The sequence below is a fragment of the Balaenoptera acutorostrata genome, chromosome X, assembly GCF_949987535.1.
Source record: "Balaenoptera acutorostrata chromosome X, mBalAcu1.1, whole genome shotgun sequence".
NCBI lineage: Eukaryota > Metazoa > Chordata > Mammalia > Artiodactyla > Balaenopteridae > Balaenoptera > Balaenoptera acutorostrata.
Window position 1 is genome coordinate 38,961,468 of NC_080085.1, and position 27,517 is coordinate 38,988,984.

The 27,517-nt window shown below is 43.6% G+C and overlaps 1 protein-coding gene across 2 annotated transcripts; it reads right to left on the reverse strand.

Annotated features, from left to right (window-relative positions):
- Positions 1 to 27,517, reverse strand: NDP (norrin cystine knot growth factor NDP). Of its 2 annotated transcripts, XM_007180262.3 has the most exons (4): positions 27,191 to 27,517; positions 20,274 to 20,366; positions 12,741 to 13,110; positions 1 to 1,268 (listed from the first exon to the last, which is right to left on the reverse strand). In XM_007180262.3, exons 3-4 carry the CDS (start codon positions 12,900 to 12,902, stop codon positions 1,041 to 1,043), a joined length of 390 nt encoding a protein of 129 aa, XP_007180324.2. In that variant the 5' UTR covers positions 12,903 to 13,110; positions 20,274 to 20,366; positions 27,191 to 27,517; the 3' UTR covers positions 1 to 1,040. The 2 variants fall into 2 exon arrangements, with proteins under 2 accessions (XP_007180324.2, XP_007180323.2); XM_007180261.3 differs by lacking the exon at positions 20,274 to 20,366.

A 27,517-nucleotide genomic window follows, 5' to 3' on the forward strand; every position in this document is an offset into this window, starting at 1 on the left:
AAATTTTGAAGATACTCTCTTTTTATTTCAAAACATGGGAATAACTCAAATTTTGAGCCTCAAGGACCAAAATATATTTGAACCAAATGTTCAGAAGACGAGCCAGGCCACCATTTTCGGCAGCAAGCTTCCCACGGACGAGTGGATATTAGAGAATGATGCCCACGACATGGCTAAAGCTATAGCACACCCACAAATAGATTCGTACTTGGTTGTCTAATTTGCATGCATGAGTATAGAGCATTCTCCATGCCACTAGTACATATATGCCTTTTTCAAAGTCAGTGCAGGATCCGTATTTGTGCAGGTCTTTAAAAGTCTGCTCCCTTACAACATGTTAACATAATTTATCTGAGAGAGCCTCAAGATGACAAATTCTTTAAGCCACTTTTACTTCCCCAAAGTCATTTCTGAATAATAATGATGGCTATCAGGAGTTCCAGCATCACATAGGAGAATCTGTTTGTTAGTGATTTTAATGTCAGTTAGCTGGCTGTGAATGAACCTGGCTAAACATATCCACATGCTTGGTGCCTGGAATTTGAAATTGGTAACCTTTAGCAACAATGGCAACCTTAGACCAAATGACAAGATAAAAAAAAAAAAAAAAAAAAAAAAGCCAGAGGATGTCCCAGAAAGAATTGGGCTTTCCTGCTTTCGAAAGCAAATGCTTCCCTAATCTGCACCAAACAGTGACAGCCTGACCCACTCTTGCATGGGGGCCTACTTTTCCCACTAATGCTGAATTGTTGGAAACCCAAACAGCATTCAGTGCCAAGGGGGAAATTGCCTGAATCTGAAAAGGAACCAAAAGAAATTGTACCAGGGAAAGGAGATGGGAATGGAAAACAAGTTCCCAGAGTATCTCTGTCAACAAGCATGTAGAGTCTTTATTACTAGAATACGCAGAATCCCGTGGGAATTGCTACATATTTTTTTTTGGGCCTTAACTCTTCCCTTGCCAGTCCTTCCCTGGCTGGTTGAACTGCTTCAGCGAGGGGGAGGGACTGTCTCATCCAGAAGCCACTCAACAGCAGGCCTCAGGAGCTGCACTCCTCGCAGTGACAGGAGAGGATGTACCGGTAGGTGGCCGTGAGTCGCATGCCCCCAGAGCAGCGCAGCCGCAGTGCCTTCAGCTTGGACGTCTGGGGCCGGCAGCAGTGACAGGAGGAACGGAAGGGCTGCTTGAGGACAGTGCTGAAGGAGACCAAGGGCTCGGAGCGTGACGCCTGGCTGCAGTGCCCCTCGCACCGGGCCAGGAGTACCATCTGGGGAGAGAAAAGAAGTGGTTACCCCCACTGGGGAAGCCAAAACTTCAGCCAGGTCCCGCAGCATCCTTTAAAAGGCCCTAACACTCCTGGCTGGATGAGTTCCTGCTGGAGAAGACCAGTGGCTCTCAACCCTGCTCACACATTGGAATCACCTGGCAAATTTGCTTTTCTTTTCTTTTTTTCCATGATTTTAAAGTTTACTTTAAAAAGGTAAATGTCTCTCAATATTTAACAGGTAAAGAAAATATGATATTGGTTTATTTTATGTGGTTGTTATATTTTATTTTCCAAATAATACCGCTTAAGAATATTTATACACCTACTTTTAAGTCCACAGTTTAGCACTCTTATTTGTATGGCTTTAAAAGTTATAGCACAAGATCTTTACAGTAAGGATTGGAGAAAAAGATTCATTCAAAACAAAGCCTGATATAAACATGTTTTTCTCTGTACTTTATTTTAAATACATTAATTTTTTTAAAAATTAATTAATTTATTTATTATTTTTGGCTGTGTTGGGTCTTCGTTTTTTCTGTGCGAGGACTTTCTCCAGTTGCGGTAAGCGGGGTCTACTCTTCATCGCGGTGCGCGGGCCTCTCACTATCGCGGCCTCTCTTGTTGCGGAGCACAGGCTCCAGACGCGCAGGCTCAGTAGTTGTGGCTCACGGGCCTAGTTGCTCCGTGGCATGTGGGGTCTTCCCAGACCAGGGCTCGAACCCGTGTCCCCTGCATTGGCAGGCAGATTCTCAACCACTGCGCCACCAGGGAAGCCCAAATACATTAATTTTTAAATGATGCTCATCTGTTTTTTCATCTGGTGGTAAAATACTAGTGCAAATTTTTATCAAGATAAAGTTTACCACAGATATAAATAAATTTTTCCAGTTGAAAATGGCCCTTCAGCTGCCATTAAATGAAATTTCCCAACTTAAGTGAAAAAGAATTGGTAGCTGTCATTATAAGCAAAAATATAAAGTACTATAGCATCACCTACATTGCTGCAAATTCGCTTTTAAAATGTCAACACCCAGGCCCCATCTCAGACCAAGTGAGTTAAAATCCTTTGGAGTTGAGCCCAGGCTTTCGTGGTTTTCCAAGCTCTTTAGGTGATTCCAAAGTGCACTGAGGGTTTAGAACCACTGGACACGGCCCACCACCACGATGTGCAAATAAAAACCAAAGAACAAAAGAAATTTCTACTGACAGGTGGTAGTCTACTGTTGGACCCATGCCAGTTCTATTAGTCTGAAAATGTAGAAAGTCATTCCAAATTGCCATCAGGGGGTAAATAAAGAATGACTACAGAGAAAAGGAATTTGCTATGTACAGAGAATTACTAAAGAAAAGGAATATGGTTTCTGAAGAAGAAAAAGAGGATAACTTAGTGATACTTAGGAAGAAATATTCTGGGCACCACAACTTGAAACAAGAGAGTGAAATAGAAAAAGGGTATGTTTTGGGACCTGGAATCACACTTCTGGACTTATACCCTGAAGGATCCTGAGATTTGTGCAATTGAGTTTTCAGTCATTTAGGGCAAATACTAGGATGCATTCCTTCTGACCATCTCCATTTCCAAATGTAGGTTAGGATGATAATAAAGCTTGGGTTGAAGTAGCAGAGGTTGCATGTTCTTTATAGTGGCTCTTAGTGTGGCTTTAGTAAACAGATCCTTTAAGAATCTGGTGCAAACTACCAAAGTTATCCCCCAAACAATGGACATAAGCACACACTTTATATTTTGCATATAGATTAAAGGGATGGAGCAGAGGCTCATTTATGCATCCCATACATAAATGGTATCCTGGGAGAGGCAGTCATGGGGGGCTAGGGTGGGCAGCTTGATTCATTAAGCTATACAACCCTATACATTGAGGCACAGAAGGTGGGGGGAAACCTGAGGTTATTGGTGTATGTTTATGTGGGAGGGTCTTGCTTGGTGAACTTCATATTAAGTGATAGAGAAAAAGTTGCCCTATAATTCCAGAACCCACAACAAGAACATAAAAAGTAGAACTACTCGAATAAAAGATTAAAAGATACATAAATATGCATGAAACTGTTTGACATTTAGCTCATGGTATTTTAGGAATTAGCAATTATTATTGAAACTCACCAGCTATTAAGTCTGATATCATCCTATAGGACAGAATTTAATGCCCAAGAATTAAAAGAAGGAAATGACCTGCCCATCTTTCCAAAAGGAAGAGAAGATGACTTCTGGTAATTATAGATCATTAACATCATTATCTGAAAAGATGCTGGGATGAATCCAACAATCTCTTAACAACCAACAAGACAATATGAGATATTAGGAAACGACTAGCAGGGCTTGGTGAAGAATAAGTTGGACTAGACCTACTGATTTATTTTCTCTGAGAGGTCACAAAGGCAGGGAGAAAATGGTAGCTGTAAGTCATTTTGATTTTATTAAAGCTTCAATTCTATCCTGCCTGCCCTTCACATTGATAGGGAAAACAGACATGATCTGAAATGGGTTTTGAGAGATTATGCCATAGGTCTATATTACACAGGCCAGTTCTTGGTGCCCGCCCCATCCCTCTAATGAGAGAGAGAATTCAAGGTCTTCCCAGTCCCTTCTCACCCTTGCTAGTACGTGGGAATAGTTCCTTGACATCTCACTTTGGAGTAATGTTAAATTTGCTCATCTCTAATGTGGATTATCTATTAGGCAGATTAAGCAGTTCTTCAAAGAATCACCTCCCCAAATGGAGTCTTTAGAGATTCAATTTCAGTCTGGATGGGTATATCTAACCTGTGCCAACAGACTTCATTCAGAAGGGCAGAGACATGGCAGCGGATCGTACCCAAATGATACACGTACAGGTGAAACAAATGCTGACCTTGAATGACCAGGCAACTAGCACTGTCCATAAAATGACCAAGTCAGCAATCTAGGGCCATTTGTAGAACTAACCTAATAGTGATTTCACTAAAAGTCTTCAAGGTCTCAAGCTCTGCCTTCAGCTCATCCTGAAGGACAAGAACTCCAGCACTGAAGACTCCGGGGCCACCTCCAGTGGGTCCCTCTTCCTCCGGAGCTGGACTTTCTGGGCAAGGAGAATGCAGAGACATGTACAATAAACACCTTCAGTGGCTGCCACCAGCCTTCAGAATAAAATCCAAAATCCTGAACAGACATTAAGGCCCTCCATGACCTGGATTTCACATATCTTTCCAATCTCACCAACAACTGTTCTCATTCTCATCACCCATTCTCTATTTGGATCAAGCTTAATTACTTAGGAGTCCATGGAACTGCCCTGAATTTCCCTGCCTCTTGCCTTTGCCTTTCCTCTCTCAGGAATGTCCTTTTCTCCTGGCTGTACTTAATGAAATACCAACTATCCTCCATTGCCAAATTCAAATGCCTTCTCCTCCAAGAAGACACCATGAAATGATTATCTGGCCCTTGACGTTCTCAACATACATGCAAATCCCCTCTCTGGGAGATTCCCAGTACAGTTGATCCTTGAATAACATGGGGAGTCAAGGGCACCAACCCTCCGTGTATTCCAAAATCTGCATATAATTTACACTTGGCCGTCCCTATCTGCGGTTCCACATCCGAGGATTCAACCAGCCACAGATCGTGTACTGTGGTAATATTTCCTATTGAAAAAAAATCCTCATGTAAGTGGACCTGTGCAGTTCAAAGCCATGTTGTTCAAAGTTCAACTGTATATAGATGCCATCTCTATCTAGCCCTGTTTTGTGTGTGTGTGTTGCAGGAGTCAAGCAGGGAGTTTGGAAGATAAAGATCCATGAATGAGTGTTGTTAGGAATGGAAGGTATAAATACCTGCTTCCCAGATTCACTCTTTTTTTAAAAAAATGTATCCATACATATATATGAATCATTTTTAAAAATTAATTATTAATTTATTTATTTTTGGCTGCGTTGGGTCTTTGTTGCTGCACGCGGGCTTTCTCTAGTTGCGGTGAGCGGGGGCTACTCTTCATTGCGGTGCATGGGCTTCTCATTGTGGTGGCTTCTCTTGTTGTGGGGCATGGGCTCTAGGCACGCGGGCTCAGTAGCTGTGGCTCGTGGGCTCTAGAGCGAAGGCTCAGTAGTTGTGGCACAAGGGCTTAAGTTGCTCCACAGCATGTGGGATCTTCCTAGAGCGGGGCTCGAACCAGTGTCCCCTGCATCGGCAGGTGGACTCCCAACCACTGCGCCACCAGGGAAGTCCCCAGATTCACTCTTGATATTCACATTTTAGTCTTGGCCACGCCTCACCTGTATTACAGATTTAATGAACAACTTCTGACCTCTTCCAGACCAGAGCTTCTCAAACTGTAATGGGCATGTAAAATCAGCTGAGGATCTTGTTAAAATGCAGATTGTGCTTGACTAGTTCTGAGTGAGGCCAGAGATTCTGCGTTTCTTGTAAGATTCTGGTTGATGTCGGTACTGCTGTGCTAACGTCCACACTTTGAGTACCAAGGCTCTGGACCTGTGAAAGTTTGAGAGGCTCTGCTCTAGATACATCACTAGATGGTGATCATTTCGCTAATAATAATGATGGCAGCCAACATTCATTGAGTGCTTACAACATTTAATCTCACTTAATTCTCATAACATTCCTATGTGAAAGGTACAATTATTATCTGTACTGTTATTACAGATGAGGAAACTGAAGCTTTAGAGAATTTGAGTAAATTGCCCAAACTCGCATATCTGGTAAAACACAACACTGAAATCAAACCCAGGTCTGTCTAAAACCAAACCCCTGGTCTAAACCACTATAATATCCTGCTTCCTGATATTAAGGTGCTTGCCTGAGGCATGTGCCAACTCACACCCTACTCTAATCTTCTTTGACCTGCCTCTGGGAGTTGTAACCATATCATAACCACACGAATCTGACCCTTTTCTTATGGGCTTCTTGGGACACATCATCACCACCTCCAAACTTAAGCAGAGCTGAATCTTCTAAGAACCATGGCAGTCCTAAATAATATCTCCTCCACTGTCAAGACCCTCGCCCATTGCTCCATCCCCCAGGGATCTGAGGACTCCCAGGGACTCCCAGCAGTTCACTGGATGATACCACATACTCTCTAACTCCTTAACCAATTCTTCCTTCAGTTCAATAAAACTTTGACACCTTCAGACATCTGTTCACCTGCCAAAACACATTGGCCCCCAGTTTATGGTCAATGCACATTCCTCATACGTGGGTGACTTGGCTGTATTTTATTAGCTGCTCTGCATTTTGCACTGTGCTTAACTGCTCTTAATGAAGAGCATACACACTACTCCACTATCAAATCAAGAAATGAATTTTTTTGGACAAAGAGCCCACATGGAGCTGCACCACTAAAAGAGTGTGTTCAATAGGTGGTTATTGCTCATACAAACTTCTATTGAGGGGCTTCCCTGGTGGCTCAGTGGTTAAGAATCCGCCTGCCAATGCAGAGGACACGGGTTCGAACCCTGGTCCAGGAAGATCCCACATGCCATGGAGCAACTAAGCTCATGCGCCACGGCTGCTGAGCCTGCACTCTAGAGCCCATGAGCCACAACTACTGAGCCCGCGTGCCACAACTACTGAGCCTGCGAGCCACAACTACTGAGCCCGCATGCCTAGAGCCCATGCTCCACAACAAGAGAAGCCACCGCAATGAGAAGCCCATGCACCGCAACGAGGAGTGGCCCCACTCGCCGCAACTAGAGGAAGCCCGCATGCAGCAACGAAGACCCAACACAGCCAAACAAACAAACAAACAAACAAATAAATAAATAAATAAAATAAAGAAATAGAAAAAAAAACAAAAAAACAACCTTCTATTGACTTTTCACGACTCAGGTGGGTGACAGATACACGTTATCTGTTTTTGGTCCAGTTTAATTTTTGCTATCTTATGTTCCCCCCCAACAACTGGCTTGATGTTAGGAAGCTAGGCAACTTCTCCAGCAGCCCTTTTGTATCCCCCCAACCCTGGAGTCACTTGGCTCCAGCTGGATGTGATACCTAGTTCCTTCTAACATGAACAGAACTGCTGGGTTCAGGGTATTAGCTCAAGGATAGACTCTTTCGCGTTCAATCTGATTTGCATGTGCTGAGGTTAAGAGTAATGGAAGGTCCTTGGGTAATAATTAAGGAATAGTAACGATGATGATACGTAACATGTATTGAACGTTTACTAGGCTCCAGGCACTGTGCCAAGCCCTTCACAGGCAAGTTAATACTTAACAACTGTTTCAAAAGGTAAACTCTCCCCACTTTACAAATTAAGAAATTCAAAGGCAGAGGATAAGTTACCGGCCTGAAGTCACATAGCTGTACAATGGAGGGCCAGGATTCTGAACCGAGACAGCCAGATTCCTGAGCTCTCTCTCCTAACCACGGTGCTATACTATTAGGCCATGAGAGTCAGTCTTTCAAGCCTTCGAGTTTCATAAGATGCTAAAGTCGGTCAAGGGCAAGTTCAGGCTACACTGTGAGGGTTGTAGCCAGCTGTGATTCCTGGGTCCAGACCAAGGACTGCACCCGGAGACCTCAGGCTCCTTCTCTCTCTGGGGACCTACCACAGTTCTTAGACAGTTAGGCCTTTTGATGCAATACACAACTGTCTTCTGAGTGAGACAAAATCCAAACACAGATGGTTTTCATCACCCCTTGTTGAAAGACTTGCCATCTCCAAAGCCACTTTCCTTTCCTGTCACGTGGGGCCCCTGTGAATTCCTGGCTCAGGCCATGGTCTCCATCAATATCAGAATAAAGACCCACCTGTCCCATCCTAGAATAGAGCTTTGGCTATTTTACCTCAATCGAGTGAGAAACATATTTTGCCTTTTTCTCAACAGTGAATACTGTGCATCCCTTACTCCATGGCGCCCCATGAAGCACCCCCCTTTCTCCTCAGGAACATGATTCACCTCTGCTTCTCCCATTCCTCACTTCACCAGCACCCTCAATAAATGGCTGTTCAGATCATCTCCAGAGAGCCAGGTCAACCTGCAGCTAGAAGCCGGTCCCTTCACTCTGGTTACAACTCAGACTGACCTGAAGAGACCTTTGCACCCAGAATACTTCCCTTCCCTCTCTCCTCCATTTACTTGTAAGCATTATGAGGGCTCAGCCCTGCGCATGACAGGTCCCCTTTCCTCAGGGAATTTCCCCAGGCTTTGTGCCCCGAACCCTCTTCCTCCTTCTCCCCCCGGGGCCACCCCCCTAGCTGCTCCTGTGGCCCTGCAGGGTTCAGACAACCGTATGCCCAGCTGGCTCACTTTCCCAGTCTCGGTTCCTGAAAACCCCTCCTTGGCCTGAATCCAGAACGCACCCCCTCCAATCCCTCCTTCCTCCGCTCACGTGGGAAGGGAGGTCAGACAGCAGGATCTGTTTCTCTCTGCCTTTGATCCCCCCCTTTTAGCACCCAGCACAGTGGCTTACATTTACTTTGCCCTTCTGTGTGCTCCCCCAGCCCTGCCAGGTTCCTGTGTTTAACGAGAACCTCAGTGAGGTTCATTTTCCTAATCCTTTAAGGCTATAGGAGATCCCAATAGTTATTGAGGTTTCAGTGGTTGACTAAAATAGAAAAGTGAGTCTAAACACCTGTCCACTTTATAACTTCATCATCAAGATCATACTATCATCTATTAATGTCTATTATATGCCGAACACTAGGCTGGATGCGTTACAATTATCACCAATACCCATACCCACACTTTTAGGGAGACAGCATTAGCTCCATTTCACATGGGAAGAAACTGAGGCACTAGAGAATGACTTCATTTCCCTCTAAGTCACCCATGTGGCCAACTGTGGAGCTGGAATTTGAAACCAGGTCTCTCTCACTTCAAAGCCTGGGATCTCAGTTCCCTTGAAGATTCCCCAGATATCTCATTTCCACTAACCACTGACCCTTTGTTTGCTTTACCACCTTTACTAAAAAATTCAGTGAAGATTGTCAATGAAGCTGCCACTCCCAGAATCTTTTGTACCCACTCCTAGGAGGTGTTACCACTGAAAGCCACCAGGCGCATCCTAATCTGTGGCCACACTGACCTGCTTCGTGGACCACCGCGGCCAGTCTTTTCTGCCTGACTCCATCTCAGCCCTTTCCTGAATTGCTGGGAGATGGGCGACAGGTCCCCGGGTCTGGCCAGATGCAAGTTCAGATAGTCTCATGGAAGGCTCCCAGAAAAGCTTTCACTACTATTTTTATTTTTCTACAAAGATTGCTGAGTGTAAATCATGATTTTTCAACAAACTGGAAGTTGAGCCTGAACTTCTAAATAGTGGCTCCCATTTGCAGCAACATGAATGGACCTAGAGATGATCATATTAAGTGATGCAAGTCAGAAAGAGAAAGCCAAATATCATATGATATCACTTATATGTGGAATCTTAAATACGACAAAGGAACACATCTACGAAAACAGAAACAGACTCAGATATAAGAACAGACTTGTGGTAGCCAAGGGGGAGGGGGTTGGGGGAGGGAAGGATTGGGAGTTTGGGGTTAGCAGAGGCAAACCATTATATATAGAATGGATAAACAACAAGGTCCTACTGTATAGCACAGGGAACTATATTCAATATCCTGTGACAAACCATAGTGGAAAAGAATATATATATATATATATATATATATATATATATATATATATATATATATATGTGTGTGTGTGTGTGTGTATAACTGAGTCACTTTGCCATACAGAAGAAATTAACACAACATTGTAAATCAACTATACTTCAATAAAATTTTAAAAAATCATAATAAAAAATAAGTGATGGCTCCTACATTCTATTTGCATTCCTCCAGTAGGAAGAGCCAAGTGAAAGATGAATGAATTGAATGAAGTGAATGAAAGATGAATTGAAAGATGCATGCTCTGAGGCAGACATTGCCACTCCTGGGCTAAATGACATCGAACAATCTACTTAATTCTTCTTTCAGGTTTCAGTTTTCCTTACCAATAAAACGGGAATGATAACGCTTTCCATCACAGGTTTGTCAGCAACGACTAGATCATATAGTATGAGGTGCCTGACACCTATTACGTGTTCAAGCAGATGCTTTCCCTTCCCTGAGCCTGGGTCACATTCTCGCCTTTATCTGTCTTCCCGAGACCAGACACTGGATAAATGGGAGTCGGGAAGCATTAACAACTGACAGGCAAACAGTAGTAAATAATGGGCTTTGAACCTCACGTTGAGGGGAGAATTTTTGCAGAGAGGAAAAATCTACCCTAGTCTCCTCTTTGCAAAAAACCCCATTGGTCGTTTCTGAGGCACAGGCTACATGTTTTATATCCCAAGTCTGTAAAGATGAACAATTTTTCTAAGTGAAACCCATTAGAGAGAAAACCAGCCTGAGTCTGTGAGAATTAAGAATTATAGAATATCTCAAAATGAAAAACAGTTTTTGTTCCCGGCTACATAGAGAAAATCTAATCCAGAAAAGGTCTGGGTAGTTGAGATTCTGCCAGGCATATTTTATGGCCAAGGAAGAAAGGTTTATAATTGCAAGCACCATTTACATAAAACTATTGCTATATTTGGGATAGTTTGGGATGTTTGAAAACAGATTGTTCCCATGAAATTACAAACATTTCTCTACAATCACAATTTTGCTCTATTTATCATGGTATTCTGGAAGAAACAGAGGTGAACAAAGGTAAACTAAAGTCTGTTTGTAGGACTCATGCTCAAGCACTGTGGGTTTGTTGTGTTTGAGTTAAGGCTATATCTTCTTTGACCTTTCCTTAACTAATGTGATAATTGCTAAGGCGCTCCTCCATCTTTTCATCAAATCTTTCCAGATTGTTCTTTAGTTTTCAGAGATGCTCCAATTTTCCTGTTCCTTCCTATCATCACATGAACACTTTCTTTGAAATAATTTTATTTCCTTTCTTTTTTAAACATTTTATTTATTTTTGGCCAGGCCGCGCGGCGTGTGGGGTCTTAGTTCCCCGATCAGGGATCAAACCCGTGCCCCCTGCACTCGAAGTGAAGTGAGGAGTCTTTTTTTCTTTGTTTTTGAAGTGAAGAGTCTTAACCACTGGGCCGCCAGGGAAGTCCCTGAAATAACTTTATTTCCTTTCTTTTTTTAAAGAATCATGATTATGGAGGACAACTCAGCAGAGGGAGAAATCGTCCGTGGAATAAGAAACACTAAATACGAGTGCTCTCTACAGGGGGAGTGGAGGAGAAACTAATAATTGCTCTAGTCAACCTTACCTCAGGCCTACAGTTTCTGAGCAATCAGTTGGAAAAACATGTCCTATCTTTTTTTCTCAGTTTGTTTTATATTTTGTCCTAAGAAGGGATTGCAGGCTTGCAAAAATTTATCTATTTACTCTTTTTTTTTTTTTTTTGGTTCGATAAGTACAAATAAGAGCCAGGAAGTTTGGGTTAAAGTGAGTTAACCCAAATTCTGATCTCCCTAAACTAAAACAAGCCATCATCATTGAGCTATAATCAGAGAAGTTATGGAAATTTTAAAGGCAGACAGAAATCGTAACGTTTTTAAACGGAGGGTAGAGCCATTAACTTATATGGTCTCAAGTTTAGTGGTTGATATTACCAAAACTTCTTAATTATACCAGTAATTTAAAAAAATACTTGCCATGTGAGAATATTTAAGTGGTTTTAGTCTCAGGACTGGAAGTGAAAATCTCTGAGGTTGGGCTAAACAAATTCTTATTTACCAAATGTGGGCAAATTTCATTCGTATGACTGGGGGCAGTGAGAGTCGTGAGAAGTCTGCTTCTGGGTCTATTTTTCCCTACTATGTGCCTCCCTTCTGGGTGGTCCAGGTGGCCTTGGAAGCATAGTATTCCTTCATACACCCCGTCTCAACACTGAGACATCACTTTTGCCTGTGCAAAAAGACACACAACCTACTCCAAACAAGAATGACGTGGCTGATCAAGGTAAACATGATAACTTATCAAAATGCCATTTCTGTTTTGAAAGCATTTTAACATAAACATGGCAGGTAGAGAAAGGCATGGACCAGGAAACACTTTGAAGAGCCCCCCCCACCCCCGCCAAGAAGTACGTTTCACTGCTCAATCATATTTCTTGTATTCCCTTCCTCTTTATTGCTGGTGGAGATAGAAAGAGTTACGATAACCTGTAGATGCCATTTTCTTTCTTGAAAAAGGACACCACTGCTCCTACACTTTCACAGCCAGGGACGACACACACCCCTCCAACCTTGTGCCTAGCAACAATTTTATTGTGAGAAACTTCCAGCCTTTCCTATTGACTTTGAGCAGCCTGAAAGGAGAGAAGCTGGCTGGGTGTGTACATGGTCAATTAGGCAGCTTTACTGACAAAAGTTCAAAGCACGGTGGGAAACCCTAAAAGGATGATTCTCTGGCAAGCCCTGTGGGTCAGCCATATAGTTCTCTGTCCCTTGTCAAAGGAAGAGGGCTTGTCTCCTGTTTCTGGGAGTAAGGCTACTCTCACAGAGATCTCGAGCTTACCTTGGAGCTACACTTGTACAACGGGTGACTGATAGAATCGACATAGTGGTGTCTCATGCAGCGTCGAGGATCGGAGTCCATCATGAATGAGCTGTCTGTATCTCCCATCAGCGCCAGCAGGGAGAGCATAGAAAAGGATGCAGCTAGTACATGATTTCTCATTGTTGTAAGGGAAAACTTCTCAAGAGGAACAGCAGAGGGAGGCAAAGGACTAAAAATTGGAAATGCCTTCACCTCCTAGGCTCCAGTTCCTTTCAAGGAAAGGGCAGGATCCGGTTGGAGCTTTCTGGTTGTCATTGTTCTTTGTATGCCGGAGTTTTCGTCTTACAGTTTGCACTCGCAATCCATCATCACTGTATCTGAGGCACAGCTGGAATGAAAACAGAAATTATTTTCCCCAGAAACGTTTACCCAGAAAAACTAATGGAACCCTGGAGGTATTGAGTAGAATTTTTCCATGTCATTTTGAGTGGAGAATATTGGTTTCTAGAGTGTCATTAGCATAAGCTATCATCCATTTCACACCCCTCCCCCATAGCTTACGGTACATATTTATAATCATTTGGAAGTGGACACAATGGTTTAATGGAAGCGCTTGTTGACTTTAATTGCTGGAGGATAGTTTGACCCCATAGTCAAGTGGTTCTGGCCAGAGCATAACTCGATTGGATGCTTTCATCCTTATCCCTGGCTGGTGGGGACGAGAGGGTCTATTCAGTTTCTCGGTAAGCTTTGATGTCAATGTCAGCTTACAGGGCTAGAGAGAAGGCAGGTCAGCGCTAACAAGCACACGCCACGTCCCACAGGAAGGAAGTACATTTTCCATGTCCAAGTCCAACCCACCCATCCACCTAGTTTTCCACTTCTATGCTCTGGGCTTATCCTGTTTTTGTGTGAAGCCCCGTGCCACCCAGCACCAATGATAAGCTGCATCGGAAATACACATTACGCTAACTGGCCTCCAGTGCGGTTAAGGCAACACATGTGTATTTGCCAACAGACTCACGCATTTCTGAAGAGCCTTTGTAGCCCAAGCACACGTATAATTTGAAAAAGTAAGTGGTTGCTGGAGCAGAGACTTATCATTAAAGTGGGATCATGCCATATCTGAAATTTGCCTTGTTCTTTAAAGCATATACCTCTTGGACAAAGGACTTGGGTCCAGAATCTCCTCAAATCACCTCACTAACCCCACCCCCCAAGGCATGGCCAACACTATCACACCAGCAAACAGAGAGCATCAAAAATATTTTCAAACATTTAGGAAGATTGGGGGGCTTGACATTACATCTAAAGCAAAAGGAACACAATAATTAAACCTTCAGAAAAACTTTCAAAATTATTTCAGATAAAAGTTTATTTTGCTTCATAGTACAACCTTTTTTTTAAGCTTGCTACGCATGGACAGTCTGAATAAACAGAGCAAAGCACTGATAAGATGAAGAAGTTCAAGTCCATATAAGTCCATTAGTTTTGCTCTAATATAGTGGCCCCAGACCCCCCCTTAACCTCAGTTTAGCTGTCTTGCGAGTGTGGGGCAGGGGACCCCAGGAGGAAAAGGGTGTGTGACACAGGGCTGTTTCAGAGTGGAGTATCCCTGGCGATGGCAAAACTTCAGCACGTGTGTTTCAGGGAAGCCCTGTAAATTGCAGGAAGAGCAGGGAACAGTAATGAGGGGACCCACCTGGACTCTAGCACTTCCATTGATTAGCTGGGGGACCTGGTACAGGTCATTTAAGCTGTTCCAGCCCCAGTTTCCTCATTTGTAGAATAGGGGAGTGGGGAAAAATGGCATCTGCAACCCTCTCTTGCTCTAAAATGCCAACATTTTAGATACTTACGGATTCAGTTACTGCCATGTCCATATGCAGAAGATAATCCTAAAGTTGAGGATACCATATTTTCATGCAACTTTGCACCACTTTCCTTTATGTGCATGCTAATGGCAATATTTCATTAAAATTGATCAAACCTGAGCCTAAAGCTCCAAATCAGCAGAGGATGCAGAAGAGCATTTTTGTTTTCATTTCAGCTGCATATTCTAGGTTTTCCTCTGCACATTACATTGAAACTCAGCAAGACTTCAGCTCAAAGAGCCAGAGCTTTCTTGGGTTCCATGTTCAGAGGCTACAGTATTGCTGACCATTTCCTGAGTTTCAATATGACTGTATTTTCCCAAATGGTTAACTGTCTCTTTGAAGCCTTAATTAGTCTCCGAGAGAGAATTTATTAGATTTCTCCTTTCACCATTCCAGTTCACAGATATTTCCCCCAGGAGTCAATGGCAAGAGGATGAAGGGGAAAAGCAGACATTCCAGTCCTGACCTTCCCTCTCCACTGCCAGCAACTTCTTTTTGGAGCCATGGCCAGGAGATATGGTTAAATGAGCAACGCAAATGAAAGAAAAGCATGCATAGCATGATGGTAGAAACAAGCAATGACATTGACAACAAAACCCTATATACGTGTTGGCATTTGCATTTATTCCACAGAAAAGGAAATATAATCGGCCCTTAAATGTAGAAGATGGGCACCCTCACTCACCTAAGAGAAATGAAAATTAAAGCACTTTGAGACACTTTGTTCAACCAGTCAGAAGTCTGATCATGCACCCTGTTGGCAAGGCTGTGGGAAAACAGGCCTATTTTGGAGAAAGTACAGTAAAAATTGGTACAAATTCTGTAGAGGCCAATTTGGCAATATCTATTAAAATTGAAAATCTGTATAATTTAGACCCAGCAATTTCACTTCGGAGAACTATCCTACATGTGAGATCACACAAGCATATGGTTATTCACTACAGCATTGGTTGTCATGGCATAAAATTGGAAACAGCACAAAATTTCCATTAGTAGGGGACTGGTTAAATATATTACACAACGTTCATACAGTCGAATACCATGCAACTCTATAAGGAAGAATGCAGAAGCTCTACTGATTTGTGTTAAAACAAGGAGGGATAAGAATATATATTTGTGTTAGTTTGTATTTACATAGAGAAGCTCTGGAAGGATACTCAAGAAACTGTACAGTTAGTTACCTGTGGGAGTTGGAGGACAGGCACGGGAGAAAGAATTTTCGTTGTATAACTTTTTTAAAGTTGTAGATGTCTGAACTTGTGAATGTATTGCCTATCCAGAATTTCATTAACAAATAATATTTTCTCTTTTCAAATCAAAGCTTGGCTTAAAAATAGTAATTAAGTTAATGGATGTTTAAAGTTTGTGCCAGTTTGAGTATTTTAATAGTATTAAACTTTTATTCCTGATAAATATGGGAAGACATGCTAGTCTCTTAGTCAAATATTCTTCCAGGTGGACCATTTTGTTCTTGTGCACTACTGCCACCTAGTAGCAACGTTCTGAATTGCAAGCACAGTTAAAAAAATTTTTTTTTCCTGAAAGGTGAATAAAATAATTTTGCAAGCAAATGTTATGACATTTATACTGATAAAGAGCTAGTTAATGTCACACAGAATGTAACTTTATTATCTGATTTTCTCTTTAAAGATGATAAGCTGAACCCAGAAGTAGTGATTAAAGTATAAAAGAATGACAGAAGAAATATTGCTTCACCACTAATAAGAAATAGATTTTTCATTTCAACACGCTCATAAAGCATGATACTTTTTGTTCGGTTGTTATATTAAACTCTGAAATGAGAATGCCAGCAACAGTGTAAATATGCCACAGAACTCACAGAACCCTTGAAGCATAAAGGTATGATCCTTGCAAAATAACACTGAGATTTTTGCCTTGTGTTCAAATTGAATGAACCAACACTGTTGTGTTGAAGAAGAAATGAACAGAATGCTCAAGAAAAGAGTGATGTTAATTAAGTCAAGTTGCCTTAACATTGTGTTGGTCCGGATGTGCACAGGTGAGGTTGTGCAGAGTGCCCAGGGAAGCACTCACAAAGGGGAAAATCAAGAATGAAGGAAGTTTTCATCACTCGAGATCCCAATTTTATGGCAGCCTAGGGGTATCTTCGTCTGTCTTGTAGGAGCTTCTGTCATTTTTCTCAAAATTAAATTAATTCTAACTTGCTTTAATTTTGTGAAAGCCATGTAGCATAAAAATCAAATGCTGCCTATCAAGACTTAGAACCTCAGCCCAGCCAGTGATGGATTGAATGAGAAAGCGACTCTCTTGTTGAACTCAGTAGACCTGGGCTGCTCTGTGCTCTGGGTACAGTCTCTCTGAGACATGGACTTGGCCGATGTACAGAGCCCACATTCTAATAGCTCCAATGTGGAGCCTCTGCTGGAGGAGAGGCACGTAGGCTGGCGTGCCCGACTTTGGAGCTACCCTCCAAACGATACCAGTGGAAAAGAACAACTGGTGCCCAGATTTCCCCACCTGTCATTCTCAGCGAAATAATATAGCAGAGCTTACAGCAGACCCAGCCTCCTGGGTGAGAGATGGTGTTGTATCTACAGATCAGCTCACTCTTGGGCTGACCTTCTGCCTGGCAAAGGGTAAAGTGCTGGTTTCACACAAGTTATTCCAGCAACTGGCTAAGACACGTGGCATGTGCCAAGAGTGGCCTTATTCTCGCCCTGCTTGCCAGACAAGGGAGGGCCGTGCTCAGTATCCGTATTTCCCCCGGGGGCTGTTTTCAGTATAATACATGCAGGTATTGCCTCCCGTGGCTTCTTTCTACAAATATATATTTAACACATATTCACTGAGCACCTACTATGTGTCTCCTTTTGCTCTAACAGATGAGACTCAAGGGTCAGGGGAAAAAATAGGTCCTATTCTAGTTCCCTCTTCCAGCTCACTGCATCCACAAGCAAAGAGTCTTGGCCCGCTGTTTTCCTGGGCAATTTTTTTAGACACGCTGATGAACTCATTTAACATCTAATTCATATGCAACATCCTTTGCTTCATTTCTAAGAAGATCAAGCTAAGCAGATGAAATATAGTGACTTTGGAATGACATCAGTGTGCCAGACAGAATTATTTGATATTTACTATCATTTAAAACTATCATATCAGGCATGAGTAAGGTAAAGATGGCAGAACATAAAGCCTCTCTCAAAGGAATTGCAAAAAAAAAAAAAGAAATCAGAGATTTAAATGTGGAAGAAAGCTTGCCACTAGGTAACACTTCATACTGGGATTAGAAAAGCAAGAAACTCAAAGTCTCATCAGAGAGTGTGAAGTGCTAAGTAGCCCCTTCCCAGGAACTCAAAGAATTCCAATTGGAACTAGTCAACTAGATGCCTTGGAGAATAAGTCAGATGCCTCTTCCGAAGGCACTTAATTTATAAACTGTAAACAGCCTGTTGGATTTTATAAAGCATCCCATGTGCTCAATGAATGGTTTTTGATATTATTCCTATCTGGCAGCACATCAGTAGTGGCCAAGAAGCCAAGCCTGGGCTGCCCCAGAGGCAGCCGTCCTGACCACACACGCTGCCAGCCCTCCAGCCTGCCAGGCCCTGGTATCTCCAAGGATGGGCAGCTACAAGGTCAGTGGGGAGGGAGCAGCTCCTGCCCCTGTCATCTCATGGTGTCTGTTCTACAGTTAGAGGTGGCAGAGCATAGGAGGCAATGCCTGCCCCCATAGAGCCATCTTAAGAGAAAGAGGACATCCTTGGGATTAAACCACAGTTCTCCAGTGTGGGATGGTCTGTTTTCTCCCAGCCTGCATTACTAGGCAGGCATGGCCAAACTCAGCGGTGATGGTGATGGAGGAAGAAAAGAGATGGGAGAAGCAAAAGGGAAGGAGAAATAGAGCCCAGGGAAGAAGCAATAAATCACAAGCCTGGGGTAAAGAAGGGTGTGAAAAAGAAGGATTAGGAATAGAAGTAATTTCTGGTCAACTGTCAAGTGGCCCCATCTGTGTGTGTGTCCTTGGATTGAATAGTTTTACTGTCTGGGGCAAGACTGGTGTGGGAGGACTGGACCTAGAGACTGACTGAAACTTCAAATCCTGATTTTTTCAGGAAATCCAGAGAAACCTCTCATTGTGATCCAAACTCCCACTTCCCTACAGGTTTCATCTCTTCCTCCCCAACCCATTTCTAGCCTGTGTTCCACGTCCCGGTGTTTTGCATTCATTTGCCAGAAACATTGGATAACTATTCCACAACCTTCTGAAACCAGAAGAGCATTCTATTGCTGTCTGCTCTGGTGGAAGGAAGGCTGATCTGAGGAGCCGCAAGCTCTGAGCCCTCCCTTCCCGTCATTGGCTGTGTGATCTTGAGCAAGTCACTTGCCTTCTCTGGACTCAGTTTGCTCATTCACAAAATGTACGGATTGTTCGAGATGTTTCTATGGTTCTATCCATTTCTAACATTCTCTAACTCTACCCAAGCTTCTCAGAGTACTCGCCTGCTTTGGAGCTACATGTTCCCCAAAGAAATATGACACAAAGAGTTCCTTGCTTACTCAAGAAGTTAATGATCACAGAAAAGTCCAAACAAGTTCTAATGTGGTGCCTAAGCCCCTTGGTGAGGCTGTATTGGTGGCCCAAAATAAAAATAGCCCGTCATAACCAGTTGACTTGGTGTTTGAATGTACCAAATACGGTTTATAAATTAATAACATGTTGTTAATAATAGGAAGCAGTTAGCGAGGATACTTAACCAGTTCTTATTTCTCTTAAAGCTGTCTTAAAATTTGTAGTGTTTCTTTCCAGTCTCCACCAAATGGGGAGAGGAGAAAGCGAATAGTGGTTAATCATGGTAGAATTAAACTTCTTTCAGTTGGTGATGATGAGGATATAGGCTGAGTTCAACCCTCTTGCACCTTTCCTAGGAATGACCCTTATTCCTAACAGATTGAGCCGCAGATCTTCATGCCCTAGTGGGGCCATTTATGATGCTCTGGTTCAGGATAGAAGAGGAAGATTGGTTAGAAGAGTTTTCTTCTCTGCAGATGTGGTTAAGAGCAAGGCAGTCCGCTTAGTAGGGAATCTATGGAACCTTTGTGCTAGGGTACCTGAAGCTCTAGGCTGGGACTTGGGTTGAAAAGAGTTGCCCATTGGGTACGGGTCTTGTTTCCTGTGCTGGGCTTCTGCGGGCTTCTACAGTTTCTGTGGAAAGACTCATTCTGAGTTCTTAACAGTTGACATAACTGACTTTTAGAGAACAAACCTTGCATAAATTGGAAATGACCGAGTCTGATTACCCATGTGTCAAGAAGCAGGATACGGCTGAAGTCTTCTCCTCTGGGGGTTTGGATTATTTCTGTAAATCTACCACTCCACTAAAAGCTGTGACTGATATGGTGACGAGCTGTCAGAAGAGCCTTAGGGGTGGGCTTTCTGGGGTGCCAAAAATCAACAATAGCCCTAAACATGGAGGCCCCTTCCATCCTTTCACCAATAATAGGGAGAGAGAAAGCCACAAAAGAGGTAACAGAAGAGACGGAAGAAGGATTATTTTTATGTTTCAAATCTGCCACTACCCTTTCAATGATTTCAAATAGCAAAATCCCAGAAAGGGAAGGTTCCCTTCATTTCACCCACTCCCTCCCAGGAAGGGGGTTTCACATGAGGAATGAGAAACACTCTACCACTTACCTTGTGTAAGACCCTTTGGAAGGAAAGCAGGAAAGTTCTGAGACACCCAACCCAGGGCACTTGGTCTCGCCAACACGTGAATGTACACTCTCCCTGTGGAAAAGAAAAGGTGCCCTGGTGTTCTGGGGACCCTGGTGCTGAGTTAATTTGACACTTGCTCTGCCACTGGGCTGCTGGCTGTGGTATGGCCTTAGGAGAAGAGAGATAACCAATGTTAGCTCAGGGTACAAGCTCCCTTTTACCCTGGAGCCAAATGAGTATGTTGGCTTTTCTTCAAAGTGTCCAACAAAGTGTTTCCAAAGCTGCATTTGAATCTCCTCACCCACATTTTGGAATGATGGGTAGTGATCTCACCTAACAGCTGTAGAGCCCTTTGTTAGAAATTGGGCATAAACAATAGAGCAACTCAGTATTTCCGTTCCCCATTCAATTTGCCTTTTCTGCCCAATGAGGGGACTTGAATACTGGATTCAATCCGGTGGCAATTTGGAAGCAACACTTGTGGACACAGACTCATGTCAAAGGGGCAAGGTTAAAAGCACGGGGAACTCTACTCAATGTTCTGTAATAACCTATATGGAAAAAGAATCTGAAAAAGAATGGAAATATATATATATATATATATATATATATATATATGTATGTATAACTGATTCACTTTGCTGTACACCTGAAACTAACACAACATTGTAAATTAACGTATACTCCAATACAAATTTTTTTAAAAATGAAAAAAAAAGCCAATCACATAAAAATATGTTTCCCTTATTGCTAATCACTCTGAATTTATTGGGCTTTTGGTTGTCTGTTCGTAGTTTGCTTTGCTTAAACCACACACACTCTGGCTATGTCTTTTGATTGCCAGTTCCCCTGTGACACTTCCATTCTGCTGCCTTTGGATTTCAAACCTCAACAGAAACATTTTAATTCTGAAAAAAGTCATTTTCCGTAATTTGGGGGGGAATCACAGAAATGTATGAAGTCCTTGAATATTGCCTCGCGCTTTAAAGAAAAATTGGATTTTAAGAACTGGATTTCTTGGACTCTTCACATCCATATTAAGAATGTGTGTGCCTACATTTCACTTCGAGTTAAGGAAGGGGGATATTTTCTTCACTGTAGGAGTTGACTTCCTTTTCTAATGTCAAGTAAAGAAGGCAGCTTCAGAGTTCAAACCCCTCTTCCTGGGAGGGAGTAGGTGAAATTAAGGGAAGCTTCCCTTTCTGAAATTGTGCTATTTGAAAATCTCCAGTGGCAGATTTTAAACATCAGAAATAATCCTTCCTCCTTCTCTTTGCTTCTCCATGGTCTGCTCTTTGCCTATTTTTATTCCCTATTGATGGGAGGATGGGAGGAGACTCGATCTTTAGGGCTATTGTTGGTTGGTGGCACTGCAGAAGGGTCGCCCCTGAGAATTTTCTGACACCTCATCAACTTTCTTGAATGTATTAACCTGTTGCCCTTTCATTTTTAAAGAATCTGGCAATTGGTTGGATCACAGCTTAAAAGAAAAAGTTGGGATTGAGCCCGGCCTTGGAGGAGAGAAAATGGTATGAAAAAATTCTTAGCTTTTGTAGAAAAACAAAAAGAAAAACATATCTACTGCAAATCTTATAGAACTGAGTTGAAAGCTATATAGTCCATGTTCGTGTGCAGATTTGGACATGAGGGTGAAATGGATTCTGATTGGATGAATTCCTGATTCCAAGCATGAGGGATATATTGCCTCCTAAAGTTACCCATTCTTTGCATTTTCTGAGTCAGCAGTCTTTCTAACAAGAAAGTGGTTGTCCCAGACTGTGAACCCCATCCAGGGTGTTACATTCGGACTATGGAAAATGGGTCTGGGGGTGTGACTCTCAGCAATTATAGGCTCACCCATCAGACTCTGAGACCCTCTGATGAGGGGCACAGTAAGCGCGAAGGGGGACCAAGCAAGCTATTGCCAGACACACAAGAAGAAAGCTTTGCAGATGTGAGAGCATCTGGCATCAGAAAGAATGCCATCGGCGCAATCTTCCTCAAAAACTCAAATGTGTGGGTGTGTGAATTTGCAGCACGCAACCTGCGCAGCCAAGCCAGTCCCTGCCTCGCCCACCCCACTGCACATGCACGGGGGTTTCAGCAGGATTCGCCACCCTTTGTTTTCTCCTGGACGCAAACAGAGAAGTTCTATGGTTGCTGATCTGAAGGGTGAGGAGTGGGTACTACCAGCTGGAATGTTGCCACTGGCAGGGGCAGACAGGAAAATAGGAAGGCTCTTAATGTCCTCCCAAAGAAAACCTTTGATGGACAAAAGAGTGGTTGTATTTTTACCCTCTCTCTTCATGCTGCCAGGCGTCTTTAAATAGATTCTCTAGCCTAGGGACTTGTATGGAATAATTCATATTAAAACCCAAGAAGTGGCAGAGGAGGGGAGTTGGTTCTTTCTTCTCTTTCTTTTCTTTCCTTTCTTTTTTTTTCCCCCTTCTTGTCAAGCTAACAGGAAAAGACTCATTTTAATTCAGCTGTGTTCAATTTTTCCTTTTGGGTCTCTTAATGAACTTTAGCTAATTCGGAAAAGACTACCAAAGCCCCCAGGAAAAGAAAAGGGCTAGGAACCTGCATTGTAGAGCGCTCCTTAATACCTTTTGGTCCCAAGGACATTAGCAGCATCTTTTAAGGATGTTGCACACAGGGGGTGACACGAAGCTCTTAAATGGGAATGTCTAATTGAGAAGTCCAGTTCCTTCCATTTGCAACTCATAAACCGATCTGTTGTTCGGCTGTTGAAAGAAAGAAAAAAAAAGAAAAAATCCTCCCCATCTCCCCAGCCCCATGCTGGGTTCGGTTCAACCCAGGATCCATTTCTCCCCTCTCCCTTTCACAAAACGGGTTTCATAAAGACATTCAGGCCCGCGCTAGCCAAATTAAAAGTCCCGTCTGTCCTTCTCTTTCCTTGGGAAGGGAAGGATGTGGGAAGGACAGAGAAAGGGGGCAGGGCGCGGCCCAAGGATCCAGGGAGCTTTGTTTCAAGTCACTTGTCTCTCTCCCTTGAAACAGAGAATAACCACATTTCTCTTAATGTAGGCCGAAGTGCATCCAGGCGTTCCCATAGCACTCCCACCCCCGGCCCTTTGCCGGAGATGTGCGGGTCACTGTGATGGTATGTTTGTCCCTGCCAACCCGGTTCACTCCAGCCCTGCTCCCAGCAGCCTAAAGGGCAGCCCGAGCCATGAGGCTGCTCTTCTCTGCGAGTGGGTTCAGGCTCGGGGCGCTCCGAAAGGACCCCCGATCCTATCAGCCCGGCAGAGCTGCTGCCAAGAATGACATCCTGGGAATACTATGGAGATGGGGAGACCTCATGGGCTGTTGTCCCCAGATGGAACAGGACCCAGGCTGTCTGGAAAACAGGCAGAGCAAAGAGCGAGCTCACAATGGAAGGAGCTCAGGCGAGGGGAAAAGGGGGCGGGGTGGGAGTGGTGGAGAGCAAAAGCAAAGAAAAGCCACATGCCACCCAGGAAGATTCCAGGGAGGGCGGGAGGAGGTGGTGGAGGAAGGACTTGCAGGAAACAAGTACCCAGACATGGCACTGCCAGTCTAGCTGGATTCTTTTCTGAATTAGATTATGCGAAAGAAAGAGGGGAAATATATAGCCTGCCAGCTGTTCAAAGGCTTACAACCTTGCTTTTATTGTCCGGGTAAGTTGGTGAGGTGGGGCATCAGAGGAATTCCAAACATACCATCCCAGAGAAATTTTAATATGTTCCACAGTGTCATACACGAAGAGGAAATGACAGCTGATCACAGCCAGGGCAGGCCACAGCAATCTGGGCCTCGGAGCTCACCCACCCTCCCATGGCCCAGCTTCCCTCTTCTGCTTTAGCCCTTCTCCATTCTGCCACCTGCCGTCCCATCCCTCCTGCTCCCACCGGCTCAGGCAGGGGGCCCGGACAAAGTCGCCTTAGCTGACTGTCATGGGAGGAGGTGAGGATGGCCTGGAAGGCCGCTGGCCAAGAAGCTGAGGGCTGGCTAGGGTGAGTCAGGCCCCCCAGGGAGTCAGAGGCATTTTAATCCAACCACAGGGGATTATCTGCTGATAAGGACCAAATCAAGGACTCTGGTGATGCTGTCTTCAGGGTATTTCCCCCCAGTAACCTATCCGAGGCAGAAAACACAAGATCGGATTATTTGAAAGCAACACTGTTAGTGGCTCTGACGGAGACCTGGGTTTGGGGAACAACTTCTGGCAACTCCTTCCCAGGGTCCTCTTGAATTTAGGCCAAGCCCAGAGGTCACTGGTTTCGATCCTGGGGGTGGGACTCGATCCTGGGGGTGGGACAAGTAAGTGGTGGGAGATAGTGACTACATCTTCCTCCATGCATGTTTCTAATTCAATGATTCATCAAGTGGCCCTGATGTCAGTCGCTGAGTAGGTGACTCACAGCCATCCCCGATACAGACAGCACGTGGTCCTTTCCAAAGGGGGCTCAAGGGAGCAGAGAAAGGATACACTGCCCCTTTTCTAGGCTTCTCCTGCCCAGGAAGGAAAGATCCAGGCTGTGCTAGCTGTGAGTGACGTGTCCCCAGGATCCGGTGATAAAAGCCTAAGGGGAACCCCTTTATCATAAATGGAAAGAAAACCCACCGATAAGCGACAATCATTTCCAGTAAATCTGGGTACCAGCAGATATTTGAAAGAGTTCTTTCTAACAAGGAACTCATTGACCAGTCTACCCACTGGCCAAGTCTATTTCTGTTCCAAAATCTAACTGGAGATGGCATACAGACTGAGAATTAGGGCGCAGGACAATGTCTCGTTCACCTTTGCATCCATCAGGACTAGCATAAGTTATTGAAAGAATGATGGCATGAATAATTAACCAATAAGAATAATAGTGCTCGAATTGTGAGTTCTTAAAATACAGTAAAAATTGCCAGCCACCACTGGTGGCTATAATTCCGAGAAACTCGCCACATTTTTCAAGGGCCGAGGAAAATAAATGAGTTGGAAATTGTTAAATGTATTGAAAAATGATTTATTTTCCCCTTGACAGTGTCATTGGAACATGAATTAAGATTGAAAACTCCACAGGCGTGTTTCCATCTGTGGGTGTCAGCTGCTTGGTACATGGTCATCAAGAAGGCTTCAGCCAGCACTCCTTTTACCTGAACTAAATGTATTTTAAAGTAAATGATGCAAAACATTGCATTTTGTGCTCAGACCCTCTCATATAATGGTCTGAATCATAGTTTAAGAAAACTGTTTTGGATCGGCTAAATGCTTTGTTAACAGCAGTAGCTTAAAATTGTATAGCAATAGAATCCATGGTATCTTTTCAGGCTTTCTCAAATAAATAATGACTATCCCAGGGTTGTAAATTACCTCATTCAAAAGCCAGATTCTCATTCAACAGTGCTTGTTAGGTTAGTTATTAGAGAAAATCAGAGGAGTTCCCCCATAAACTAAGTTCCCGTTCCACGATGAATATTGGTCTCTAGGAAGCTAAGAGTTTACTTTCAGAAGCCAGACTGGTAAGAAAAAAAAAAAAAAAAAAAAAGGGCAGATATTTGCATTTGGTCGAAACAATTGAGAAGCATCTTGTAGTCCCCACTGCATCTGATAGACACCTAGAGCCAACTCTGCATTTTAGGCGTGTCTACATTTTCAAATGCACCTGGTATTTAATGTTATGTGTTGGAGCAATCTGCCAACGCCGGCTCCTTGTAATTAAAATACACTAATATCATACATGAAAAGAGACATGTTTCACAGCATCCATATCTGCTATTCATGACAGTTTCAGAGCATAGAACGCGGGACTCCCGTCTTGCCAAATAGCTTCCTTCTCTGCACCTGAACCTCAGCAGAGGAGGGAGTCTACCTCTTTCATGCAGGTTTATCTCGCCTCCTCGATCACAATGAGCCTCAGTTACAGGGTGTTCTGAGTCATTAACATTCTGTACACAGTCAAACTTCCCGTCCCCCAAGAAAGAGTTATGCCCAGGCCTCCTACAGCCCAATTGTTCATTTAAAGAGAGAACTTGTATTCAGGAGCTTGCAAGAAGCCTCCGAATATTCCTCAGGTGTTTGTAGGAGTCATTCCTACAGGTCCCGGTCCCTGTGCTGGTCGCGAGCATCCTTTCCCGGTCACTGCTTGGACTGGGGAGCATCGGTCGGCTGCAGGGACGAGCTGATTACTAAAAATAACCCTTTGCAATAAGGCCAAGGCAAACAGCATGCATTTCCTCGGACTTTTTGCCCAATCAAAATCCTATAGTAAATCCATCCTCCTCTCTCCCCGGCGCTCCTGACTGCATCTATGGAATTGAAGATGTTGCAAGTTGGGAGAAAGGTGCAAAGGAACAGGATTCCTGTAAAGCGTGACACAGAAAGCTAGAAATAAATGTTGCCTATTGTTTGAAGTCATTCTAAGCGCTCCGGCAGAGCCCTGGCAGGAGATCAGCAGCATACATAAGTAGTAATGAAAGTAAACAGTGCGCTTTTAAACTTGCAGTCTTGCCCGCGTTCATAGTGCCCCCGTTCTAAGAGGGATGAGGGCGGCGGGGAAGATACTGGGGCTCCAGGAATCCATGTCGGCGAGTAGCTGCTTCTCAGTCTCCTTTCACGGGGTCAAATATAAGAACCATTACAAAGTTACATCTAACTACGCAGAGTTTGAAAATCCAATCTCTTTCAGTCAAACCCAAAGAGATTTTCCAGCCTCTCTGTGAAGCTCCCCTGCCCTGTCACCGACTTCAAAGACCCGTTCATTTACAAAACACAATGCTAGCCCACTACAGATTAATGCAAATTCAATTAATGCAAATTTAAGTGGTATTTAAAGGTTGTCTCTTTGTCTGAGAGGAGGATGAAATGCTCCTTTTGGAAAGAAGTAATTTCCTAGGCAAGCCGTCAGCGCTGTTTTCCTGCTTACCTTGGGGGAAAACGCAGGGCTCCTTTCTCCCCAGACTTTTCTGAGAGCTAGAAAGAGGTCCTGTTACTTCCAAATGCTTTTGTTCTTCTGTCCCTCTGTCACATGGCTTGCCTTTTATATTTGCAACACACAAAAGTTAGGACTGTTGTTTAAGCGACACAGGGAGAGAGAGAGAGAGAGAGGCAGAGAGAGAGGGAGAGAGAGAGAGAATGTCAAATGGAAAAGTGCCATTGCAGTCATATATCAATCAGGCGTGCGGCCGCAGCAGCGCACTAGCAAATGGGAATGCCACGGAAATGTGAGGCGCCCGGTATCGGGGACTCGCAG

Bases quoted from the DNA above. Each gene is read 5' to 3' on its own strand.
- NDP (XM_007180261.3), bottom strand. From the start codon at position 12,902: ATGAGAAATCATGTACTAGCTGCATCCTTTTCTATGCTCTCCCTGCTG. The intron at 1,269-12,740 runs GTAAGCTCGAGA...TTCTCTCCCCAG, and splicing joins TGTACAAGTGTAGCTCCAAG to ATGGTACTCCTGGCCCGGTG.